Source organism: Catharus ustulatus, chromosome 25 (genome assembly GCF_009819885.2).
Source record: "Catharus ustulatus isolate bCatUst1 chromosome 25, bCatUst1.pri.v2, whole genome shotgun sequence".
NCBI classification, from domain to species: Eukaryota; Metazoa; Chordata; class Aves; order Passeriformes; family Turdidae; genus Catharus; species Catharus ustulatus.
Genome location: NC_046245.1, coordinates 2949638 through 2975633, shown reverse-complemented (window position 1 = coordinate 2975633; position 25996 = coordinate 2949638). Strand labels below are relative to the sequence as shown.

Below are 25996 nucleotides of genomic sequence, written 5' to 3'. Positions count from 1 at the left end.
TTTTCAGCATAATTAATGCCATTCTAAATCTAAAATGTTGGTCCTTAAAATTAAAACTTAAAAAAAAATTAAAATAAAATTTAAAATTAAATTTAAAATTAAAATAAAAATGGTTTTTGTGCTTGTGTGGTTTTAAAGGACATAACCCCCCTTAACCTCTTCCCACATGATATTAGCATTCTATTTCTCCAAAATTCCCAGAATTACAGAATATCCTGAGCTGGAAAAGAGCCACAAAAATCCTGGAAATCGAATCCTGACTTCTATACAGCAACCAGCAGACATTGAAACACAGTTTGTTCTTAAATGAAACATGAAATATCTCAAATGTGACACCAGAAGAAGTAGCCACTGAGAGGAATCTCAAGAACAAAAATTAAAATATCATCTGTAGGGTCACTGGATGATGAAATCCAGGATTGAGACCCCCTCAGCCCCAATTAAAGGTTTTGTAATAATTCAAATTTCAGTTAATTCATCTTAAAGCAGCCACTACAACTGAATTATTTAATTTCTCACTGTTAATGACTTGAAAACCCTTAAATATCCAAAATCAGACTGGGCTGTTCAGTTCTACCAACACACACAAATACATGTTAAACATATTAAAAAAAAAATATATATATATATTAAAATATATCCCTGGATTTATGTAACTCAACCCTTGTACCTTGATAAATCCCCACAGTGACTACAAATACAAACAAAATTAATCAATAAAACCCAATCAAAATCAATAATAAAAATAAAAATCAATAAAACCTCATTCCATGAGTTTCATCTGAGGGGGTGGGGGAGGTTTCCATGCCCAATCTTAATTTTTGAAGTTCAGTGCAGGAAGAAATTATTTGGCTCTGGAGGATCCCAACACTGAATTTATCAATAAAAATATAATAATAAAATAATGCTTGAGCCAAAAGAATATTTTCTTCACACACACAGCACTTGTTATTTAACCTGCAGGACAAGGTGGAGTCCTGAACCAGCTGAAATTCCTGGAGAACTCTGAAATTCCTGGAGAATTCTGAAATTCCTGGAGAATTCCAGCACCAGACAAGAGTTGGAATGGTTCCAGCACATCCAAAGAAAGGATTTCTAGGAGAGACAGGATGAGGGGGATGGATTTAAACTGTCCCAACTGAAATCATTCTGGGATTAAATTAAATTGTAATTTAATACCAAAAAACTTAGAATTTTAAAAATCACAAAATAAAAAATATCTTCCCAGTTTTGTCAGAATTGCTGGAATGGAGCCAGGCTCACAGACACTGATCCTTGTCAGGAAAAAAAAAATAAAAACAGGAACAAAGCCCCCAAGGCAGCACCAGTGCTGCCCTCAGGACACTTTTAGGATTTCCAGTTAAAAACCATTTATCACTTCCTCACCCCACCCTGCCCAGCTCCTTCCTCAGCCCCAAACCCTCCAATTGTCTCCGGAGCTTTTCAAAGCCTGGCAGAGAGGGGCACGGTGCAATCACAGGGAATTTCCTCATCAAAGCTAAAAGTGAGTGGGAAAATTCGGTCCCAAGGCAGCGCTGCTCCGGGGAGGGGATGGAATTCACTGGGATGAGGGATGGAATTTACTGGAATTAGGGATGGATTTCACTGGGAATGAGGGATGGGTTCCACTGGGAATTAGGGATGGGTTCTATTGGGAATTAGGGATGGGTTCCACTGGGATGAGGGATGGATTTCACTGGAATTAGGGATGGGATGGGATGGGATGGGATGGGATGGGATGGGATGGGATGGGATGGGATGGGATGGGATGGGATGGGATGGGATGGGATGGGATGGATTTCACTGGAATAAGGGATGGGTTTTACTGGGAGTTAGGGATGGGATGGATTTGCTTTTCACAGGGAATAAGGGATGGGATGGGTTTGTCTGACTGGAGTAAGGGATGGGATGGGTTTGTCTCTCACAGGGAATATGGGATGGATTTGCTTTTCACTGGGAATAAAGGATGGGGTGGATTTGGTTTTCACTGGAATAAGGGATGGGGTGGATTTGGTTTTCACTGGAATAAGGGATGGGATGGGATTGCTTTTTACTGGGAATATGGGATGGGATGGATTTCACAGGGAATAAAGGATGGGATGGGTTTGTCTCTCACAGGAAATATAGGATGGGATGGATTTGCTTTTTACTGGGAATGAAGGATGGGATGGGTTTCACAGGGAACAAGGGATGGGATGGATTTGTCTCTCACTGGAATAAGGGATGGGATGGGATGGGATGGGATGGGATGGGATGGGATGGGATGGGATGGGATGGGATGGGATGGGATGGGATGGGATGGGATGGGTTTGTCTCACTGGAATAAGGGATGGGAAGGGTTTGTCTCTCATACGGAATATGAGATGGGATGAGATGGGATGGGAGAGATTTGTCTCTCACTGGAATAAGGGATGGGATGGGTTTGTCTCTCACTGGGAATGAGGGATGGGATGGGTTTGGTTTTTACTGGGAATAAGGGATGGGATGGATTTCACAGGGAAAAAGGGACGGGATGGGTTTGTCTCTCACTGGAATAAGGGATGGGATGGGATGAGATCCATGGGATGGGATGGGATGGGTTTGTCCCTCACTGGAATAGGGGATGGGATGGGTTTGTCTGTCACACGGAATGAGGGATGGGATGGGATGGGATGGGATGGGATGGGATGGGATGGGATGGGATGGGTTTGTCTCACTGGAATAGGGGATGGGAGGGATTTGTCTCTCACTGGGAATAAGGGATGAGATGGGTTTGGTTTTTACTGGGAATAAGGGATGGGATGGATTTCACAGGGAATAAGGGACGGGATGGGTTTGTCTCTCACTGGAATAAGGGATGGGATGGGATGGGATCCATGGGATGGGATCCATGGGATGGGATGGGATGGGTTTGTCTCTCACTGGAATAGGGGATGGGATGGGTTTGTCTCTCACAGGGAATGAGGGATGGGATGGGTTTGTCTCTCACAGGGAATGAGGGATGGGATGGGTTTGTCTCTCACAGGGAATGAGGGATGGGATGGGATGGGATGGGATGGGATGGGATGGGATGGGATGGGATGGGATGGGATGGGATGGGATGGGATGGGATGGGATGGGATGGGTTTGTCTCTCACTGGAACAGGGGATGGGATGGGTTTGTCTCACTGGAATAGGGGATGGGAGGGATTTGTCTCTCACTGGGAATAAGGGATGAGATGGGTTTGGTTTTTACTGGGAATAAGGGATGGGATGGGTTTGTCCCTCACTGGAATAAGGGATGGGAGGGATTTGTCTCTCACTGGGAATAAGGGATGAGATGGGTTTGGTTTTTACTGGGAATAACGGATGGGATGGATTTCACAGGGAATAAGGGACGGGGTGGGTTTGTCTCTCACTGGAATAAGGGATGGGATGGGATGGGATGGGATCCATGGGATGGGATCCATGGGATGGGATGGGATGGGTTTGTCTCTCACTGGAATAGGGGATGGGATGGGTTTGTCTCTCACTGGAATAAGGAATTGGAACCATGCTCATCATGCCCCAACCAGCTCAGCTGATCCCCCACACAACACCTCAGTGCAGGGCCAGAGCTGTGCCCAGAACTCTTGGCTTGATCTTCCATGGTTTGACTGGAAAGGGGAGAAATGCACCAAAGCTTTGCTGGAGTGAATTGGTGTTTTGAAAGGAAAAACCAAACCCCATCCCTGGCTGAGCCCAGAAGGGAAAAACCAGGTTTGGTTTTTTCAGTGTGCACAGCTAGAGGTGGAGTGTGAAAGTTTTTGTGGTCTACACTACCCCCAAAACAATTATTTCCTGTAAAATCCAACTTATTTAGTGATTCCAGCCTTTCTGAGGGGATTCCTTTGGCATTTCAGTGCCAAACTCCCCAAAAGTGCTGCAGAAACACCTCCTCAGTCAGAAGCTTTCTTTAAATAATCCATTTGTCATGACTGCCACCTTCCACAAGCCACATTTCAGAGCAACTTGGAGCTGTCACATCCCTGGATCCCAGCTCTCTGTCTCCATTTGGAAAAGCAGCTGAAAGCTGAATTAGAGAGAAGAGAAAAGTGCAAACACCGTGGGGAGGAACAAACAAAGCTCTTGGTTTTCTGGTATTCTTTTTACTTTGACTTCTCAGAGAATTACAGCATAATTAGCTAATTAAAGGAATTCACCTAGTGAGTGTTCTTTCAGAAATCTCAAGGTATCTCCCAACAATTTGCTTTTTTTCTGAGGGATTTCAGCTGATTTGTCACCAACTGGAGGTGTGACAGCTCACATGCTCCTCATTATCATCCTGCAAGCTAAAAGCTCATTAACAACAATTAGGAAAAAAAATACAAACTTGGCAGCTTTGTGCTATTTTCTGTTTGCTACAGACACTCCTTAATGCTGTTGCAAAAAGGGATTTTCTTCCTTTCACACCCAGCAGAACAGTGGGGTTTAATCTGAATTTTCCTCAGTGCACCAGGGTATCAATTACAGCAAATAAACAAAAATCAGCTTCAGTTCACCTAAAATTCCATCCCAAAGACACCAGCAAGGGGCAGAATCTCAGCTCCAGTTTTACCTCCTCTCCCTTTTAATCTGTTTTATTTTCTTTTTTTATTTTCTGGCTGCCCTGTGCTGGAATTCCCTGGCTCCTGAGCCACAAAAGCCTCACCTGATCCATCTTGGAGCAAAAATCTAAAATCCCACAGTGAAGAGCATTTGTGGGCACACAGGGAAACATCAACCAACAGCTGAGATATTCTCAGCTCTGAATGGGGTTTTAAAATCATTTCTGTTCAACGATTTGGATTTGCTCAGCACCCTTAGGAGCAAAGGCTCATTAAGGGATTCACACTAATGAGGATCCTCTTTCTTGCACTGCAATTCAAGGGGGGCTTTATTCCAGACAAGAGCCTGGGGTGAAGGGATGGGGAAAAGGGATTGGGAAAGGTGAAAAGGGTTGGGAAAGGTGAAAAGGGTTGGGAAAGGTGAAAAGGGTTTGGGAAAGGTGAAAAGGGTTTGGGAAAGGTGAAAAGGGTTTGGGAAAGGTGAAAGGGGTTTGGGAAAGGTCAAATATTTTGGGAAAGGTGAAAGGGTTTAGGAAGGGTCAAAGATTTTGGGAAGGGTCAAAGGTTTTGGGAAAGGTGAAGGGGTTTGGGAGAGGTGAAAGGATTTTGGGAAGGGTGAAAGGATTTTGGGAAGGGTGAAGTAGTTTGGGAAAAGTCAAAGATTTTGGGAAAGGTGAGAGGGGTTTGGGAAGGGTCAAAGGGATGGGAAAGGAAAAGGGGTTTGGGAAGAGTGGAAGGATTGGGAAAGGTGAAAGGGGTTTGGGAAAAGTGAAGGGGTTAGGAAAGGTCAAAGATTTTGGGAAAGGTGAAAGATTTTGGGAAGGGTCAAAGGTTATGGGAAAGGTGAAAGGGGTTTTGAGAAGGGTGAAAGGATTTTGGGAAGGGTCAAAGGGGTGGGAAAGGAAAAGGGGTTTGGGAAGAGTGGAAGGATTGGGAAAAGTGAAGGGGTTTTGGGAAAGGTGAAAGGGGTTAGGAAGGGTCAAAGATTTTGGGAAAAGTGAAGAGGTTTGGGAAAGGTCAAGAGGGTTTGGGAAGGGTCAAAGGATTGGGAAAAGTGAAGGGGTTTTGGGAAAGGTGAAAGATTTTGGGAAAGGTGAAAGGATTTTGGGAAAGGTGAAAGGATTTTGGGAAAGGTGAAAGGATTTTGGGAAAGGAAAAGGGGTTTGGGAAGAGTGGAAGGATTGGGAAAAGAGAAGGGGTTTTGAGAGGGGTGAAGGGATTGGGAAAGGTGAAAGGGTTTGGGAGAGGTGAAAGGATTTTGGGAGAGGTGAAGGGGTTGGGAAAGGTCAAAGGGATGGGAAAAGAAAAGAGGTTTGGGAAGAGTGGAAGGATTGGGAAAAGAGAAGGGGTTTTGGGAAGGGTGAAGGGGTTTGGGAAAGGTGAAGGGATTTTGGGAAAGGTGAAAGATTTTGGGAAAGGTGAAAGATTTTGGGAAAGATCACAGGGGTTTGGAAAGGTCACAGGGGTTTAGGAAGGGTGAAAGATTTTGGGAAAAGTGAAGTGATTTGGGAAAGGTGAAAGGATTGGGAGAAGTGAAGGGAATTTGGGAAAAGTGAAGGGGGTTTGGGAAAGTTGAAGGGTTTTGAGAAAGGTGAAGGGTTTTGGGAAGGGTGAAAGGGTTTATGAACATCAGGCTGCTGAGATAAAAACATCTCCCAAGATTTCATTCCCCACAGGGAAGTAAAAAAGCCCCAGCAACAAACCCAAGCCTTGATGAAATATTCAAGCTGAAAACCACAAAGGTTGTTAAACAAAGTGAGAAAACTTCTCATTCTCACCAGAGAGGATTCCTGTAGAAAATAAAGGAACAACCCCATCTGCCCATTCCTGCTGACCTCAACCACTGCTCCCAGTCACAGGCAAAGTTCTCAGACAATTTGTTATAAATAAACAGAGAAATAATAATTTCAAACCAAATCCCTCAGTTTTGTTTTGCCTCAGAGCTGGGGTCAACTTCAGAAACTTCCCCAAAGCTAAAAACACTCGGGATGGAATCCACACTTACACACCAGCAGCTGAGTTTTGTGGTCTTTTTTAGAATTTTGTAGTATTTTGAGGTATTTCCATTTGTTAACTGTTCTAAATCAATCCATTGACATCTTCTGAGGGCTGAGAAAACACTGAATTTCACTTTATGAGTCCCAGCAGAAGCCCTGTGACATTTCAGTATAAAAACAGTTAATGAAGGGGAAAAAAAAAGGCCAAGAAAAACAGGATCTAAAAGACATTTTCAGTCCTTTATACTGAATAAACCACTTTTGGTGCTGAGAAAGTGCCTCTTGTCATGTGTTTGGAGGTGCTGAGACAACACAGGGCTGCTTAAAAATAATAATTAACAAGTGAGTGTGTTTTAGCACTGAGGAAAACAACCTGCAGCCTGTGATGTGGGCAGAGCTGCAGCAGCCACAAGAAATCCTCTGGAAAAAAAAAAAACAACAACAAAAAAACCAGAACCTGAATGTGCTTTTTTCTGTCCTCACTGAGCAATTGTCACCATTCCCTTCTCAAGCCAAGCTGATCCCAAATTTCTCCATCCTCACAAGCCTTGGACCACATGGAGCTGGAATCTGGGCAGGAATTGCAGCAAGAGATTCCTTCCTAACAATCCTTGGACACACAACAGCCAAACAAATCCCAGTTTGGGCTTTTTGCCTCTTTTCTACCCCCTAACCCATTGCATGTGTGACTATTGTCCAAGCCCTGCTCCTGAGCAAGCAAAATTCTCTTGTAACAAACCCAAACTTGCACAAAAAACCAGAATTATTCCATGCTGGAAAAAAAAAAAAAAAATCTGCCAACTTCAAAACACCCTTTTCCACTCAGAGGCAGCTCGTATTCATGGGGAGAATGATCAGGGGAGGAATAAATGCACATTTATGGTTTGCTGAAAGCTCACAGACATCAAATGCTGCTCACACTTGGCACAGCACTCCCAAATATTTGCACCCAGCCCGCTCTCAAGGCAATTAAAAACACCAAATAAAACCCCAAACGCTTTTGTTGCCTTCTCCTTTTTGGGTTTTTTCGACATCACCCAACCTCTGTGACCCTGCATAAACCACAGGAGCTGTCCCTGAGTGCAGCTGCCCGAGGCAGAGAGGCCAAATTTTGGTGAAAATTCCACACGGGGCAGCTCCCAACACTTCACAGCAACAATCAAGGAGTTTTAAATTCACAATCCCACCCCAATTTATCTCCTCTCATCCTTTTCTCATCCTCATTCCCACACCCCATCCACATTTCCTCATCTCCAGCAGCAGCTTAGCTCTCACTCCCTTCCTTATTTTTACTAAATAATTTTTTTTTAATTCTTTTTTTTTCCTCCTCACAAGAACAACTGACACAGCAGGAAGAATTCCAGCTGAAATCCATCCTTTTTCCCTGGAATCACCACCTCTCTCTCTAACCTCCACCAGCATCTCCCCGAAGGCAGCAGAGCATGAAAGGACCAAATTTTGCATCGTTTCACACCAGGCGAGCCCAGCCACTCCAGGCATCTCTCCCTGACTAAAAAAAAATAAAAGTAAAGCAAAAGAACTCCTGCAAAGTAAACACAACTCGTCTGTGTCCCAGCTCCAGGATTTGGGATAACGGGATGCTTTCTGACACACAAGGATCAGCCTCGTTCCCTATGTAAAGCGATTATCGGGAGCTTTTTTTTCCCCTAAAATTAGCAGTTTTTCCAGCGCTGGGCTCCCGTTTGTTCCCTGATTCTCATAGCATGGGGAGACCCCCTTTAGAGGTTAAAAAATGGGATTTTGGAGCAGTTTTGCTGACCCCAAGCCTCCCTCCCCAGCTCAAGTTCAGCTCTTGAGGACGCGGCTTTTTAGTTTTTTTTTTTTTTTTTTTTTTCCTAAATAAACACAAACCCGCAGCGATTTTTTCCCCCTTTTCATTCCCTCTCCCCGCTCCACCACGCTCAGCACGGAGGTTTAAGGGGAGTTTTTTAAGGTTTTTTTTTTTCCCCCTACTCCCAGCAAAGCCACGACCCTCAGCACCCTCTCAAGGGTGGCATGAGGAGGGGAAAAGGGATTTGGGGGATTTTAGGAAAGGGGTTTTGAGGAGGATAAAGGGGGGTCTGGAGAGGTGGGAGCCGATCCCGAGGATGAGGGGGGGAATGTACAGAAAGAGGAGGATGTTCCCTCAACAAAGGGAAAGTTGCGGAGCCCAGCCGAGCCCGGCGCGGGGGTCCCACCCTCACACAAAGGCGGCGACCCCCGTGATGGATGAGGGGGGGGGAACGGGGTCCGCCTCAGCCCCACCATGGAGAGGGGGGGTCCCTTTGACGGGGGGGCACCAAAGACCCCTCCTCTCCTCCTGCTCAGCCCCCATATCCCCCCACCCCTCTCTCGCTCTCTGTCCTCAGGAGGGGTCGCGTCCCGTGTGTCCCCCCCCCCTTCGCCCCCCCGTCCCCTTTATTTACCGCCATCACCAGCACGCGCGAGCTGTCACCCAGCGCGAGACGCCCCGGCCGGCCACGCCCCCTCCCCGCCCATTGGCCGCCGCGCCCCGCCCCGCTCTCCCATTGGCTGGAACGCGCGTCGCTCAACGCCAACACCCACCTCCCTCTCCGCCGCTTACGCCAATTGCGTAGCGCGGCACACAGGCTAAAACAGCGATGATTTACGCTGTTTGCGTATCGTACGCAGCCCGCTGGCGTAGCGTACGCCGCGGCGGGCAGAGCGGTGGCGGGGCGTACGGAGTCTGCGCAGCCGACAGGGGGCGCTGTTCAATGGGCGCCGTTGGGGGCGGGCCGGCGCGGGTTCGAGTCCCGCCCCCGCCCGTGACGTACCGGGCTTTGTGAATCGCGGGGCCGAAGTTCGGTTGAGGCTCGGGAGGGTAAATAAGGGTGTCTCGGAGACAAAGAGGCTCTCAAAGGGGCGGCTCGGGGGCCCCCGAGGGGGTGGCGGGGGGTGGGAGGTAGCCCAAGGGTGCCCTGAGGTGATGGAGGTGCTGAGGTGAGGGGGGGAGCGCCATGAGGGTCCCTGAGGTGATGGAGGGCACGAGGGGCAGGCTGCGAGGGCTTTGAGGTGATGGATACCTTGAGGTGGAGATCCTGAGGCCATAAAGGGGATCTCTGAGGTGAGGGGGGGTGCTCAAGGGAGTTCTGAGGTGATGAAGAACCTGAGGGGATTGGGGGGACACCTAAAAGGGTCCCTGAGGTGATGAGGTGACACCCCAAAGGGTCCCTGAGGTGACGGGGGATCAAGGGGGAGGTTATGGGAGACCTTGAACCCAAACACTCCCTGAGGTGATGGGGCTGCCAAGGAGGTTCTGAGGTGATGAAGACCCTGAGGGGAACCCCAAATGATCACTCAGGTGATTGGGAAACCATGGAGGGGGCTGTGGGGGCTCTGAGGTGATGGAGACCCTGAGGTGATCAGGGGACACCCTAAAGGATCCCTGAGGTGATGGGGGGACCAAGGACAGGGCTGTGGGGGCTCTGAGGTGATGGGGTTGTTATGGGGGCCCTGAGGTGATGGAGACCCTGAGGTTATGAGGTGACACCCAAAGGGTCTCTGAGGTGATGGAGATCCTGAGGTGATGAGGGGACACCCCAAAGGGGTCCCTAAAGTGATGGGGGGTCACCACAAAGGGTCCCTGAGATGGTGAGGTGACACCCAAAGGGTCCCTGAGGTTATGAGGGGACACCCCAAAGTGTTCCTGAGGTGGTGAGGTGACACCCAAAGGGTCTCTGAGGTGATGGAGATCCTGAGGTGATGAGGGGACACCCCAAAGGGTCCCTAAAGTGATGGGGGGTCACCACAAAGTGTCCCTGAGATGGTGAGGGGACATCCCAAAGAGTCTCTGAGGTTATGAGTGACACCCAAAGGGTCCCTGAGGTGATGAGGGGACACCCAAAGGGTCCCTGAGGTTAGGAGGGGATACCCAAAGGGTCCCTGAGAATTAAAACTGGAGAGTAATGATCCTCACTCGCTTTGTGAGATTAAAAAAATGCCACAGCACAAGAACAGAACAAAAGCCCTAAAAATCCAGCAAAACTCTGCCACTGAAGCATTTGTGACCCTGATAACATCACCTGTCTAAATAAATAAATATAAATAATAAACCTTGCAAGGGTGAGGTTTCCACTCCCAAAACTCCTGCTCCCTCTTGGTCAGGCTTACAATTCAAACAACACTGACAGATTTTCAGAAGTGCAGAAGCAGAAATAAAAAAAAAAGGATCCAACCTTCCAAACTGCAATTTGACAGGCAAAATGAGGATTATTTTTTCAGGGAAAAGGAGTAATTTTGGTCATGGAGGGAGTGAAAAGCTGATTCCCTCATTCCCAGAAGGCAGCAACAGGCTTTGCTGGGGTATAAAGGATTAAATCCTCCTCATCCTCACGGCTCTGCAAACCCACTGACGTCAGGGGGTAACGAAAGGCAGAACGTGGCTCCAGGTTCCTTTTTGGAAACCCAGGAACACCACAATATATTAATAAACCCCCAGGAATCCCCAGAGATTCCAGCACACACTTCCCTGGTTTTTTTTTTAGGCACACGAGCAGAGTTTTGACATCTCTGCTTACAGAGCAGCCTCGGGATTTAACAAAGCATTACCAACATTCACCGTGACTAATCTGCTCATTAAGAGGGTTTTTTGTTTTTTTTTTTTTTAACCTTAAGGCTTGTAATGGGAAACAGGACAGGGATAACCATCCCTACAAATCCTAGTTTCCCTGGAACCACAGTGAATTTTCACCACTGAATAATCCCACACAAGTCATGAACTTGGAGCTAAGAGCTGCAAAAAATTCAGAATATTCAGCATTTTGGAATTTCTACCACACTTAGGGGATGTTGTGCCATTTCTTATGGCTCATGAACCACCTCTTTCTGGGCCCTGTGCTGATTAAATTTATTAAATGCTCACAACTGAGAGCTCTGGAACAGTTAATTAGGTTTGCAGGTATAAATGATAATCAGAGAATGGTATTTTTAAAGAAAACAGTTCTCAGCCAGAAAATCAAACCACAAATCAGGTTCTTTTTTCCTTTCTGCTTCAGAAAAAAAAAATCCAACCTGTTTAAGACAAATTATTTCAGTTTTCTTTGCTCTTCAGACTCGTATGGGTGAAGAACCAACAATATTTTTTTCTGGAATGCTGGTGCCTTCCCAGGAATATGAAGGAAAAAAATACATTGAAGTATTATGTCTTCAAATTAATTTTTGGCTCTTGTTGCCAAATCCTTCCTTGTTCCTCAAACCATCAGGATTCCTCAAATAGTGTGAAGGGACAGGATTTATTACCTACCTTAAAAACAACAGGATAAAGCACTGGAATTCTCTCAGTGCCTGACAAAGCTCCTGCCAGGCTTATTTATTTCATTTTTTAATGTACCCAGAGCCTTCACTGACAGGCAGGAGATTCTGACATTCCCATCAGCTACAGAGGATGAAGGCAAGGTAAGAAAAATGTGAGATTTCCTGGATTTTTTTCATAGAGAAATGTTTGTTTTGGGGGCATAAATAAACAACAGGAATCAGCACAACCCTCAGTGTGCAGGACAACTCCTCCTCCCGAAATCCAGCGTTTTATTGGGCTGGAATACAGCAAAAATAGAGATTTCAGACATTCCTCCTGTAGCTGTTTGCAGTCACAGCAGCTCTGCCTTTCCTTTTGGCTAGAATTCCTCTTTTCCCTGCAGGAAACACTGTCCAAAAAAACCACAAAACCTCCAACAATCCCAAACCGCGCGGGACACCCGGAAAACTCGCAGATGGGAAAGACCAAAAAAAACCAACTAAAAAATCCAAGTTCTGCTTGTGCCACGCTTTGGAGAGATTCCTGAGAGTCCAGGAGCTCAGGGAATTCTCTTCACCTGATGCCAGCCACGGGGACCTGCTGCTGCTTGCGGATTTTGTTGAAGAGCTCCATGTACTGCACCATGGTGTCCCCGGGGCTGTAGGTGCTGTCGTGCTTGGAGCCGAACACCGACGGGATCCCGGGCGTGTGGCTGCCCATGAAGCTCTGCATGAACTCCATCAGCAGGTTCCAGCAGTCGTTGGGGATCACACAGGGGCAGTATTCCACCTGGAAAACATTCCCACAGCTCTGGAGATGCGCAGAATTCCACATGGAACACATCCCAGAGCTCTGGAGATGGTGGTGGGGTGGAATTCCACATAGAATACATTCCCAGAGTTCTGGAGATGGGCAGAATTCCACCTGGAACACATTCCCAGAGCTCTGGAGATGGTGGTACGGGTGGAATTGCACATGGAACACATTCCCAGAGCTCTGGTGGGGGCAGAATTCCACTTGGAAAACATTCCCAGAGCTCTGGAGATGGTGGTAGGGGTGGAATTCCACCTGGAAAACATTCCCAGAGCTCTGGAGATGGTGGTAGGGGTGGAATTCCATATGGAACACATTCCCAGAGATCTGGAGATGGGCACTATTGCACCTGGAACACATCCCACAGATCTGGAGTTGCCAGGAAGGACAGAATTCTACCTGGGAACACAGCCCAGAGCCCTGGAGCTGGTGTCAGGGACTGAATTCCACCTGGAACACACCCCAGAGCCCTGGAGCTGCCAGGAATTCCCAGTATTCCACCTGGAACACATTCCCAGAGCTCTGGAGCTGGACACTATTGCACCTGGAAACACATCCCACAGCCCTGGAGCTGTTGGTATGTACATAATTCCACCTGGAACACACCCCAGAGCCTTGGAGCTGCTGCTAGGGACAGAATTCAACCTGGGAACACACCCCAGAGCCCTGGAGCTGGGCACTATTCCACCTGGGAACACATCCTACACTCCTGGAGCTGCCAGGAATTCCCAGTATTCCACCTTTAACACATCCCACAGTCCTGGAGCTGCCAGGAATTCCCACTATTCCACCTTCAACACATCCCCACAGCCTCCCTGCAGGGAAGGCTTTTCATGGAAACATCCCAAAATATTCAGCATCTAACGAGGATGGGTAATTATAAATAAGACAGGACATGCTGGGAACATGCAAGAAACCCTTTCCCAAGGGAAGGGAAAGAAAATGCAAAGGGGAGGACAGCAAGCCCCAAATCAGCACAGAACTGGCATTGGAGAGTTGTTTTATCCCCTCTGCCATGCTGATTATCCTGAGGGATGGTGCTGGAATTTTATCAGCTTTTTATCTGGATTATTATTATTTTTATTTTAGGAGAGGAGATCCAAACCTGCCTGCTGCACCAGCAACACTGAGACACAGGGAAACAACAGGACAGGGAATTACAGAATCATGGAATGAAACCTTCCTCTGTCCCAGGCTGCTCCAAGCTGGACACTTCCAGGGATCCAGGGGCAGCCACAGCTTCTCTGGGAAATCTATTCCACCCTCCCAGGGAAGAATTTCATCCCAATATCCATCCCATCTCTGGCAGTGTGAAGCCATTCCCTCATAAATAAATCACCTCTCTCCATCTTCCCTGCTGCCTCAGCTAGATCAGTTTTAATTCTCCAGCTTCTCCAGCAGGATTTCCCTGCCCATCCACACACTCCCCACCCTTCCAGGAGCTCTGACCTCCACAGAAATTCCCCTGGCACTGGGGCCCATGGTGACGGTGCCCAGCTTCACCAGGAAGTCGCAGTACTGGTAGCGGGTGCCGCGGCTCTCGATCTTGTTGGCCTTGGCGTTCTGGAAGAATCCCTTGAGCTTGACCATGAGGGTGTCAAAGTTGGCATCAGCCACCAGGCAGGGCCCGTTCTCGAAGAGGGCGAAGCAGCTCAGGGGGTACTCGGAGTTGTGCATGACGTACATCAGCTTCCCTGTCTGCCCTGCAGTGACAGCGAGGGACAATCTATGGGAAAATGGAAAACCAACATTCCTCTGCTCTCCTTGTTTTAATTCCAGATAATTCTAATCATTCCAGATAATTCTAATCATTCCAGATCTTTGTATGTTTATTGTGGTGTCTGTTTAGGGAATAAGTTGGATTTTTTTTCTGGATTTTTTATCCTTGGTTGCACCAGGATAAAACAGCACGATTGGGGTGAGGTGAAAAAGAACCCCAGGAGCCCACGGGCATGGAGAGAGCTGGGCTCAGCCTCTGCTCCAAGTTCCAAAAAAGCAGGAGAAAGCTGCTCTGGAAGGTTCCAAAGGGCTGAGCAGGGGATGGATGGGCTCAGTGGCACCGTGGTGAACATCACATCGGTGCCTGGAAGGGATGTGGGGATCCAGGGGAGGGGGAGAAGGGAAAAGGAAAGGGAAAAAAGGAGGGGGAGAGGGGAAAGGAAAAGGGGGAAAGGAAACAGGGAAAAAGAGAAAAAGGAATTGCACAATGACAGACTAATGAAAGTTGGAAGAGATCAGGCAGTCCAAGGCTGAGCCCAGCACTGCCACTGTACCCCCAGAACCCTTAAACCCCATCAAACAGCATCAGATCCTCCTCAACAGCCCAGGGAAGGTGGGGAGGAGAGGAAGGGGGCAGAAAAGGAGGAAAAGGACGGGAAGGAGAAGGGAAAGAGGAGCTGGGAGAAGGGAAAGAGGAGCTTGGAGAAGGGAAAGAGGAGTTGGAGAAGGGAAAGAGGAGCTTGGAGAAGGGAAAGAGGAGCTTGGAGTAGGGAATGAGGAGCTTGGAGAAGGGAAAGAGGAGCTTGGAGAAGGGAAAGAGGAGCCTGGAGAAGGGAAAGAGGAGCCTGGAGAAGGGCTGCCCCGCTGCTGACCCTGAGTGCCGAGGGCAGCCGCGGTGTGGTAGGTCTCGCAGTCCACGCCGAACGTGCCCTGCTTGTCCGCGCCCAGCGCCTCCAGCCGCCGCGCCAGCAGCTCCACCGTCTGCTGCACGCTCTTGCCCTCGGCCACCGGCACCTGCGACACGCTGCGACACCCCCGGGGCTCACGGACCCGCCGGGACCCACGGACCCACCGCGGAACCGACATCGACACCGACCCCCCCGCCGGCCGCGTCCCCGGGACTGCTCCGCACCCTCCAGCCGGAGACTCTCCCCGAGTGCCCGGGGCTGTCCCCGCCTGGAGCCCTCCTGGACCCGCTTCCCCCATTCCAGGATCTATCCCAGTGCCTCCCCCATTCCAGGATCTATCCCAGTGCTATCCCCATTCCAGGATCTATCCCAGTACCATTCCCCATTCCAGGATCTATCTCAGTACCATCCCCATTCCAGGATCTATCCCAGTGCCTCCCCCCATTCCAGGATCTATCCCAGTACCATTCCCATTCCAGCAGCCCATCCCAGTGCCTCCCCCATTCCAGGATCTATCCCAGTACCTCCCCCATTCCAGGATCCATCCCGGTGCCTCCCCCATTCCAGGAGCCGCTCCCGGTGCCCTCCCCCCATTCCAGGAGCCGTTCCCGGTGCCCTCCCCCATTCCAGGAGCCGCTCCCGGTGCCCTCCCCCCATTCCAGGATCTATCCCAGTGCCTCCCCCATTCCAGGAGCCGCTCCCGGTGCCCTCCCCTCCGCCCCGGTTCCCCGCTCTCCCTCACCAGGTGACCCCCATGGTGCCGCCGCCACCACCGGAACGGGCGGGCCCGGCGGCCCCGGGAAGAGGCGGAGCGGGCCCGGAACAGGCGGGGACAGAGCCGCACGTGTGTGCCCGGTTCCGCCGCGATGCCCAAGGCCCGGCGGGCTCGGGGCTCCGGCGCGGCCCCGGCGCTGCCCTTGGCCGAGCAGATCCTGCAGGACGCGGCCCCGCGGGCCCGGGCTCGGCGCGGGGCGGAGGAGCCGGGCGGGGATGGCGGCGGGGACGAGTTCGTGGACGCGCGGCTGTCCCGGCGCATCCTGGAGCAGGCACGGCGGCAGCAGGAGGAGCTGGAGGCCGAGCACGGCCCCGGAGCGCCCGCAGCGCCCCGGCAGCGCGGTGCCCTTCTCGGTGAGCGCCGGTAACCCCCGGTAACCCCCGGTAACCCCGGCACCCCGCGCTGAGCGATCCCTCCCCGCAGGGCCCGGCTCGGATGAGGATGAGGATGAGGAGTGGCCCTCGCTGGAGAAAGCGGCGGCGGCCGCGGGACGGAGCGGGGACTACGGCGGGGAGGTGGAGGTGGACCCCGAGGATGAGAAAGCCATCGAGATGTTCATGAACAAGAACCCGCCGCTGAGGTGAGGACGGGGCTGATCCCTGCACCGACCACGGCTCTGCCCTGTCCTGTGTCAGGACTGTTCAGCCTTGTCCTGTTCCAGCCCTTCCCTCAATCCCTGTCCCACGGCAGCCCCCATCCCGAGCCATCCTCTGCGACCTCCGATTCTCCCCCCCGCCCTGCACAGACCCCAACCCACCCCTGTCCCCTGCCAGCCCCTCTGTCCCCGCTGACCCCGTCCTGTCCCGGCCCCAGGCGCACCCTGGCCGATATCATCATGGAGAAGCTCACGGAGAAGCAGACGGAGGTGCAGACGGTGCTGTCGGAGATCTCGGGCTGCCCCATGCCCCAGCTCGACCCCCGTGTCCTGGAGGTCTACAGAGGAGTCAGGGAGGTGAGGCTGGAGCAGCTGAACCCACAGCTGAACCCTGGGGTGCTGAGGGAGGGGACAACGCGCTGGTGTCCCTGCTGTCACTGTCCCCTGTCACGGCTCCTGTCCCTGCTGTCACTGTCCCCTGTCACGGCTCCTGTCCCTGTCTCTGAAGGTGCTGTCCAAGTACAGGAGTGGGAAGCTCCCCAAGGCGTTTAAAATCATTCCTGCCTTGTCCAACTGGGAGCAGATCCTCTACATCACCGAGCCAGAGACCTGGACAGCTGCTGCCATGTACCAGGCCACCAGGTGAGCTCACCTCTGGCATGGATTTTTGGATTTTTTTCCCCATAAGCAGAGTCAGATTTATAAAACACCAGCCTCTCAGTCTGGCCTCCTTTCCTCACCCATCCCTTCACGTTTGCTGTTCCCAGGATATTTTCCTCCAACCTGAAGGAGAGGATGGCCCAGCGCTTCTACAACCTGGTGCTGCTGCCGCGCATCCGCGACGACATCGCCGAGTACAAGCGGCTCAACTTCCACCTGTACATGGCTCTGAAGAAGGCTCTGTTCAAGCCTGCAGCCTGGTTCAAGGGTAGGGCTCCCCTCTGGGGCTGTTGGTGATTTCCTGGGTGCCAGGGTTGTGCTGTGGGTGAGGGAGGCCGGTGCCTCACTGTCCCCATCCCCAGGGATCCTCATCCCGCTCTGCGAGTCGGGCACGTGCACGCTCAGGGAGGCAATCATCATCGGCAGCGTCCTCAGCAAGTGCTCCATCCCCGTCCTGCACTCCAGGTGAGGCCCTCGGGGGCTGGGGGGGAACAGCTGCTCCTCCTTGATCCTGGGAAGTGCCTTGGATCCATCCCTCAGGCTCTGCAGGGGTGGTGAGGGGGCTCTCAGCTCCCTCTGGGCTGGATTCAGGGCTCAGCTTTGTGCCCGAGTGCCTGGTGCTCTGTGGCTCCAGTCCAGGGGTCCTCCCTGACCTCTGTGGCCTCTCCTTGGTCACTCTGGCTCCAGCCTGGCCCTCCCCCTGTCCATTCTGCAGTCCCCAGGGCTCTGGCCTGGCCCCTCCAACCCCTCACCCCCTCTTGTGTCCCCATGTCCCTGTCCCCTGACCTATCCCTGTCCCCTAACCTCTCACCTCTGTGTCCCCATATCCCTGTCCCGTCCCCTCACCTCTCCTGTGTCCTCATGGCTCCATCCCCTGACCCTCACCTGTCCTGTATCCCTGTTTCCATGACCCCTGACCTCTCTCCTGTGTCCCTGTCCCCTCACCTCTCCTGTGTCCCTGATCCCTCTCCTGTGTTGCCATGTCCCTGTTCCCTGACCCCACCTCTCTGTCCCCCTGTCCCCATCACCTGCCGTGTACCCTGACCTGTCCCCATCCCCTGACCTGTCCCCATTCTCTGACATGTCCCTGTCCCCTCTCCTGTGTCCCCTGACCTGTCCCTATCCTGACCTGTCCTTGTCCCCTGACCACTCTCCTGTGTTCCCATGTCCCTGTCCCCTGACATGTCCTCGTCCCCTGAGGTGTCCCCACCCCCTGACCTGTCCTCGACCCCTCTCCTGTCTCCCCATGTCCCCATCCCCTGACCCCTCTCCTTTGTCCCCATGTCCCCAGCCCCTGACCTGCCCCTGTCCCCTGACCCCTCTCCTATGTCCCCGACCCCTCTCCTATGTCCCCGTCCCCTGACCTGTCATGGCCCCTCTCCTGTGTCCCCATGTCCCCATCCCGTGCCCTGTCCCCATCCCCTGCCCTGTCCCCATCCCCTGACCTGTCCCTGTCCCCTGACTCCTCTCCTCTGTCCCCTGACCTGTCCCTGTCCCCTGACCCCTCTATGTCCCCACCCCCTGACCTGTCCCCTGTCCCCTGACCCCTCTCCTATGTCCCTGTCCCCTGACCTGTCCCCGTCCCCTGACATGTCCCCATCCCCTGACCCCTCTCCTGTGTCCCCATCCCCTGACCTGTCCCTGTCCCCTGACCCTCTCCTATGTCCCCGTCCCCTGACCTGTCATGGCCCCTCTCCTGTGTCCCCATGTCCCCATCCCCTGCCCTGTCCCCATCCCCTGATGTGTCCCTGTCCCCTGACTCCTCTCCTGTGTCCCCATGTCCCCACCCCCTGACTTGTCCCTGTCCCCTGACCCCTCTCCTGTGTCCCCTGACCTGTCCCTATCCCCTGACGTGTCCCTGACCCCTCTCCTGTGTCCCCATGTCCCCATCCCCTGACTTATCCCCATCCCCTGACCTGTCCCTATCCCCTGACTCCTCTCCTGTGTCCCCATGCCCTGACCTGTTCCCTGACCCTCTTCTGTGTCCCCATGTCCCCATCCCCTGACCTGTCCCTGTCCCCTGTCCCCTGACTCCTGTGTCCCCATGTCCCTGTCCCCTGACCTGTCCCTGTCCCCTGACCCTCTCCTATGTCCCTGTCCCCTGACCTGTCCCTGTCCCCTGACCCTCTCCCATGTCCCCACCCCCTGACCTGTCCCCTCCCTCCTCAGCGCAGCGCTGCTGAAGCTGGCTGAGATGCAGTACAGCGGTGCCAACAGCATCTTCCTGCGCCTGCTCATCGACAAGAAATACGCGCTGCCCTTCCGCGTGCTCGACGCCCTGGTCTTCCACTTCCTGGCCTTCCGCACGGAGCAGCGCCTGCTGCCCGTGCTGTGGCACCAGAGCTTCCTGGCCCTGGCCCAGCGCTACAAGGAGGATCTGTCCTCGGAGCAGAAGGAGGCTCTGCTGGAGCTGCTCAAGTTCCACAGCCACCCCCAGATCTCGGCCGAGATCCGCCGCGAGCTGATGAACTCCGGGACGAGGGACGTGGAAGGGGAGCAGGTGGCGGCCATGGAGTGAGCAGGGAAAGGCTGGAGGGAGCCTGGGCTGCCCCTGGGAGCAGCTGGGAGCCTGCAGCAGGAGAACCGCCCCCTGGAGCAGGAGATTCCCCCCCTGGAGCAGGAGCATCCCCCTCCTGGAGCAGGAGCATCCCCCCTGGATCAGGAGAATTCCCTCTGGATCAGGAGAATCCCCTCTGGAGCAGGAGCATCCTCCATGGCTCAGGAGAATTTCCCCTGGAGCAGGAGCATCCCTGCTCTGGATCAGGAGAATCCCCTCTGGAGCAGGAGCATCCTCCATGGCTCAGAAGAATTTCCCCTGGAGCAGGAGAATTCCCCCCTGGAGCATCCCTTTCCTGGACCAAGGGCATGCCCCCCTGGAGCAGGAGAATCCCTTCCCTGCAGCAGGAGAATTCCCCCTGGAGCAGAATTCCCTCTGGATCAGGAGAATTCCCCCCTGGATCAGGACAATTCCCCCTGGAGCAGAATCCTTCCTGGCTCAGGAGAATTCCCCCTGGAGCAGGAGCACCCCTCTCCTGGATCCTGGATCAAGGGCATCCCTCCTGGATGAGAAACAATCCCCTGGATGAGGAGCATCCCTCTCCTGGAGCAGGAGGATCCCCTCCTGGAGCAGGAGCATCCCCCCTGGAACAGGAGAATCCTTCCTGGCTCAGGATCATCCCCTCCTGGAGCAGGAGCATCTCTCTCCTGGATGAGGAGCATCCCCCTGGATCCTGCTGCTCTGAGCAGTCACTGGACACAGCCTGTGCCTGATGTGACCCCTGTGCTGCTGTCACAGGGCAGCCCCTGTCCCCCCCAGCCTGGTGCAACCAGCACTGGGACACTTTGGTTTGTTCCTGTACTCAGAAATAAAACCAGATCTGTGTCAGGGCTGGGTCTGCCCAGTGTGCTCCCAGCCTGTCCCTGTCCCCAGCAGCTTCTGGAACTCCTTGCCCAGGGATTTTCCCACTCCAAGCCCCCCAGGGTTTCCTTCCTGAAGCCACAAAGCCACCATCCTCACCTGGCCATGTGGCCACCAGCCCAGCCTGCTCACTGTGCTCGAGTGCCACCTCTGCTGGGAAACCACGGGGGGACTTTTCCAGCAGGCTGCACCTCCCTGGGACCTGCTGTCACTGTCACTGTCACTGCCAGGTGTGTGGCACAGAGAGGAGCCCCTGCTGCACCCTGAGCTGCACCCTGGGGACCCTCCTGCTGAGTCCCCACACCCCTCAGCCTTTTCTGGTTTTATTTTGATGAGCACAGGAGGGAGCTCAGAGCACCCCTGAGCTGCTCCCATTGCCCTCCAGCCTGCTGGGAGGGAGGTGCTGCCTCTGCTCCCCTGCAGGAAGGAGTTTGGCTCCATCACCATCCCTGAGCTGCCCCTCTCCCCTTTCCATCCTGGGCAAAACAGGGCTGGAGCTCCCAGGGAATCCCCAGCAGGAGGGAAAGATCCCAGCCCCACCCTGGAACGGCGCAGGGAAACCGCTGATTTTTTTTTTTAATTTTTTTTTAATATTTTATTGCAACATCACGGGGTTCTCTGGCTCTCCCAGCAGCGGGACTCGTGCGAGTGAACACCAAACCAGTTTACTCTTAAATTAAAAACTCATTTATATATATATATTTATATTTTTAAAAAAAGGGGAAACATTTCCTTTAGCACAGGCAGGCTCTGTCCCAGCCCTGGGCTCCGGGGGTTTCCGGACCGGGCAGCCTCAGGGAGGAGCAGCAGCCCCACCTTTTTCCGCCAGATTTTGCTGTGGCTGGTGGCATCCAAAAAGGAAGATTTCTGCCTCCTTTTCTCCACATCCCCCACGGGAGGACAACAGCCACACGTCCACAGGTCCCCAAGCAGCAGCAGCAGCATCTGCCTCCCATCCCTGTGGAGTCTCTGGCTTCTGCTTAATTCCACTCTCTAATGGTTTTCTCATAGAAAAGCAGCATTATTATTATTATTCTTCTTTTTTTCCTCCCTGTTTTACAACAATTTTTATAAAAAACTAACAGGATCAACAACAAACAATACAAAAAAATGCAATAATTTGCTTTTCCAACTCAAGTGCGCGGCGAAGTTTTGCAGCCTCGGAGGAGGAGGCGGCTGGGATGGACACTGATCCCAAATCCCTGCCCTGGCAGAGTGGAGATGCATCCCAGACTATAGCAGCACATTCAAAGGTTTTTCCTGAAATCCTACTCTGATGCCTAAGCTACCAAAAGACCAACCAGCCTCCGAGGAGAGGCTCCCACTGCCCAGGGAGGGGTGAGGGGGGAAGGCACTTTTTTTGGGGAGGAGAGGAGAGCAGCACACAGCCCCAGCTCTCCTCCCTCCTCTTTCCCAGCAGTGAACAATAAATTAAGCAGCCTCAAAAGCCCAGCCTGAACTGCTCCCAAGGCAGTCCCCAAAATCCCACATCCAACAGCAAAAATAAAAAACCCAAACGAGCCCCACGGGTCCTCTCCAAGCAGAAGCAGCTGCACAACTTCCCCCGGAGCTGTGGGAATGTGGCACCAAGCAATGGGGACACTGAGGGGCCACCAAGCAGCTGCTCCACGAGCCTGCAGGAGCTGGGGGTGACAGCAAGGGTGGCTCTCCATGATTCTGTCCCTGTGAGAGCAACAATCCCAAACCCATCCAGCTCCTGCTGTCCCCAGGGCACCACCGGGGTCACCCCCCATGGCCACCTGCAGCAGCTCCAGCCTGGGAAGGGCCCCTTGGAGGTGCTGGGTGGGCAGGGGGGGTGGGTGCAGCGAATTTGGGGTGTCCAGGGAGGGGCTGGAGCTCTGGGGAAGGGCACTTGGTCACAGGTTGATGTCGGTGACGTCCGTGGGGGTGCTGGTGGGTTGGTTCCCCCTGTACGGCGCCGTCTTGGCGCTGAATTCCTGCTGGGATTGGGATGCCTGCTTCAGGCTCTCGGCTAAAGCTGCCTCAATCTGCTCCTGACAGGCCTTCAGGCAGTCCTGCAACGGGGAAAACACACGGGAGGGGTCAGCTCCTGCTGCTCAGGGCTGGGGGAAAAGCTCAGAGCTGCACCTCTGACCCCCCGAGCGCGCAGGGAAAAGGAGATTTCCTAAAAGGAGATTTCCCAAAAGGAGATTTCCTAAAAGGAGATTTCCTCTCTCAGCTCCATCACCCCTCCCCAGGCTCTGTTTGTCCTCCCTGCTGCCCCCATTCTGCAGGAATGCCGTGTCCAGCAGAGCTTCCCAAAATCCCGCAGGGAGCCAGGGTGTGGCCTCAGCAGCGTGGCAAGGGCAGGGTAGCTCCACACCGGCCAAAAACCTCCCAGATCCCAAAATAATCCCTGTGCTCACACCATGGATCCATCCCCCTGCAGCTCTGGGGCAGAGCTGGGCACAGGAATTCTGCTGGGTGCCCCTGACCCAAAATCCACCCACAAGGTTTTCACCCTCCTGTCCCCTCTGTGACACCCCCAGGGGACCCAGAGCTTGGGGACACGCACAGGAAGGTGCAGGGGCCATAAATGCAAACCCTGCTCTGGTTTTTCCCCCTCGAGCTGCAGGAAAGGAGGAAACTCCCACTCGGACAGGAGGGCACAGCCCAGCCCGGTGACAGTTTGCACCTCACGGGACTTTTGTCACACCCCGAAATCTCTTACCAGGAATCCGCCAGCGGTTCTTAGAAACTGCCAGAGGATGTGGCGAGCGAAAATAGCAACACCCAGCTCCCCTCCCCGGCTCCCCTCCCCGGCAACAAAGGCTCAAAGCCCCGGCACCGCCCGGACACGGCAGGGACACCAGGGACACTGGAGGGGACAGGGATATGGGGGAGAGACCTCCAGGGACACTGGGCAGGGATTGTCCATCACCATCCTCAGCTGTCCATCACCATCCCTGGGCTGACCATCCCCATGCCCAGCCCATCCCAGTCTCTCCCTGACCTCACCCAGTCCATCCCAGTCTCTCCCTGACCATGCCCAGTCCATCCCAGTTTCTCCCTGACCTCACCCAGTCCATCCCAGTCTCTCCATTCCCATGCCCAGTCCATCCCAGTCTCTCCCTGACCTCATCCAGTCCACCCCAGCCTCTCCATCCCCATGACAGCCCATCCATCACCATTCCCAGTCCATCCCAGTCTCTCCCTGACCTCACCCAGTCCATCCCAGTCTCTCCACCCCCAGCCTCTCCCAGCTCACCAGCAGCAATTCTGGCTGAGATGCCAAAGCCAACCTGGCCACCCCCAGCCTGGCTCCCAGTGGCCACAGAGCTGGCCCAGCCCTGCAGCACCATCCCAGCATTCCCAGCACTCCCAGCACTCCCAACTGGGCCTGGGAAACTGGGAAACTGAGTCACAGCCTGGGGACACTGCAGGGCCAGGCCCCAGGACAAGCAGCAGCACCACAGGAGCCCCAAATTCCCTGGACACATCCCAGGAGGAGCTGCCATGGTCCTGCCAGGGCTGGAGCTGTTTGTGAGGCACCCACACCTGGGCAGGGGGCACAGCAGATGCTGGGGAGGGACAGGAGGGGACAGGAGGGTGCTGGGCTCCATTTCAGCTCCTCTCCCTCCACAGAACCCTCCCTGCTTCCCACCTGTTCCCTGCACAGCCCAGGTTGGGAGCAGGTGGCTGCACTGATTCTCTCTTTAAAAAGGCTCCAGAGAACAAAAAAAAAAAAAAAATTCCATCTGCACAAAAAAAATTCCATCTGCACAAAAAAAATTCCATCTGCACAAACAGCTCGGGAGGAGCCCGGACAAAGCCTGGTGGGGCCACCCCCGGGCCTGCTCCAGGTCCTGGCAGGGCAGCACAACAAAGGGGAGAGCAAAAACTCCTGGTTGGAATTACCTGGGGAGCCCCACAGATCCCTGTCCCTGCTCCAAGGCAGTGCAGGGGCTGCAGGACCCCCCACCCTGATGTCCCCAAACCTGGAAGGTTTCGTGTCCCAACCCCCCCTTTCCCCCCCCCCACCTGCAACCGGACACTGAGGGGAGCAGATGCCGAGCCCGAGTGTCCCTGTCCCCATCCCAGAGAGAACCCGACACTGCCACCACCTGCCCTGCCCGCCAGGGATCGGCTCCTGCCCTTTGTGCTGCATTTCAAAGGCCCCAGGCACGCCCTGCCCTGCCCAGGATGGGATTGGGATCATCCCACAGCCCCAGGATGGGTTTGGGATCATCCCACAGCCCCTGCCCTGCCCAGGATGGGTTTGGGATCATCCCTGACCATCCCTGCCCTGCCCAGGATGGGTTTGGGATCATCCCACAGCCCCAGTCCAGGTTTGGGATCACCCCACAGCCCCTGGTTCTCCTCACACCGGGGCAGCACTGTTGGAACAGCACAATTCCACAGAATCCCACAGGAGCTGGGGCTGGAAGGGCCCTCTGGAGTCCATCCCTGAGCCTGCATCCCTGGGCTGAGCATCTCTGAGCATCAGCATGGCCAGTCCAGCCCAGTGACCAGTCCATCCCAGTCTGTTCCTGACCTCACCCAGTTCATCCCAGTCTCTCCCTGACCTCACCCAGTCCCTCCTTGACCACACCCAGTCCATCCCAGTCTCTCTCTGACCTTGCCCAGTCCATCCCAGTCTCTCCCTGACCTCACCCAGTCCATCCCAGTCTCTCTCTGACCACGTCCAGTCCATCCCAATCTCTCACCCAGTCCATCCCAGTCTGTCTCCCAGTCCATCCCAGTCTGTCCCTGACCTCACCCAGTCCATCCCAGTCTCTCCCTGACCTCACCCAGTCCATCCCAGTCTCTCCCTGACCTCGCCCAGTCCACCCCAGTCTCTCCCTGACCTCAGGGCCACCTGCAGCAGGTGACACAGGGACACATCCAGGTGAGCCCGGAACATCTCCAGAGGCCGAGACCCCCCATGCACTCCCACCCTCCATGGAAACCCCTCCTGTGAGGATGATGATGATGATGATGATGATGATGATGATGATGATGATGAAGGCTCCCAGAGCTGCTGCTGTCACTCACCACCTCGGTGCCCGTGATCCCAGCCAGCAGCTCGGTGACGGCGTCGCCGCTGCAGCCGCTCAGGGGCAGGGTCAGGCCGTGCACGGCCGCGCCGATGCTGCCCGTGGCCACCATGGACGGCGGGTACATCACAAAGGTGAAGTCTGGGGAGCACAGGGTGGGACAGGGGGAGCTGTCAGTGGGGTCTGGAGCTGGGATTTCTCTGTGGAGCTGTCAGTGGGGTTTGAGAGTGGGGGTTTCCCTGTGCAGCTGTCAGTGGGGAGGTTTGGGAGTGGGGATTTCCCTGTGGAGCTGTCA

General features: G+C 53.6%; 4 protein-coding genes across 6 annotated transcripts in view; 1 reads left to right on the top strand and 3 right to left on the bottom strand.

Moving 5' to 3' along the window:
* Positions 1-9034, bottom strand: part of USP49 (ubiquitin specific peptidase 49) — a 28285-nt gene extending 19251 nt beyond the window's left edge. Inside the window, exon 1 of the mRNA XM_033080373.1 lies at positions 8968-9034. The gene's annotated coding sequence lies outside the window, so the exon portion shown is untranslated. The remainder of the gene's footprint in view (positions 1-8967) is intronic.
* Positions 9035-11833: 2799 nt separating this feature from the next.
* Positions 11834-16056, bottom strand: MED20 (mediator complex subunit 20). 2 transcript variants are annotated; one of them, XM_033080223.1, is made up of 4 exons: positions 15978-16056; positions 15200-15351; positions 14058-14311; positions 11834-12584 (listed from the first exon to the last, which is right to left on the bottom strand). In XM_033080223.1, the coding sequence occupies exons 1-4, from the start codon at positions 15989-15991 to the stop codon at positions 12369-12371; spliced, it is 636 nt and encodes a 211-aa protein (XP_032936114.1). In that variant the 5' UTR covers positions 15992-16056; the 3' UTR covers positions 11834-12368. The 2 variants fall into 2 exon arrangements, with proteins under 2 accessions (XP_032936114.1, XP_032936116.1); XM_033080225.1 differs by lacking the exon at positions 15978-16056 and having other exon boundaries at positions 14058-14334; positions 15200-15275.
* Positions 16057-16086: 30 nt separating this feature from the next.
* BYSL (bystin like) lies at positions 16087-19853 on the top strand. The gene is made up of 7 exons (XM_033080220.1): positions 16087-16363; positions 16434-16590; positions 16824-16962; positions 17114-17247; positions 17373-17533; positions 17628-17730; positions 19435-19853. The coding sequence occupies exons 1-7, from the start codon at positions 16102-16104 to the stop codon at positions 19781-19783; spliced, it is 1305 nt and encodes a 434-aa protein (XP_032936111.1). The 5' UTR covers positions 16087-16101; the 3' UTR covers positions 19784-19853.
* A 2-nt stretch (positions 19854-19855) lies between these two features.
* The window catches only part of CCND3 (cyclin D3), a 35646-nt gene continuing 29505 nt past the window's right edge, over positions 19856-25996 (bottom strand). For both annotated transcript variants that reach the window (XM_033080222.1, XM_033080221.1), the window contains exons 4-5: positions 25700-25842; positions 19856-22719 (exon numbers count right to left, since the gene is read on the bottom strand). In XM_033080222.1, coding sequence (XP_032936113.1) covers positions 22561-22719; positions 25700-25842 — 302 coding nt within the window. In that variant the 3' untranslated portion in view covers positions 19856-22560. The remainder of the gene's footprint in view (positions 22720-25699; positions 25843-25996) is intronic.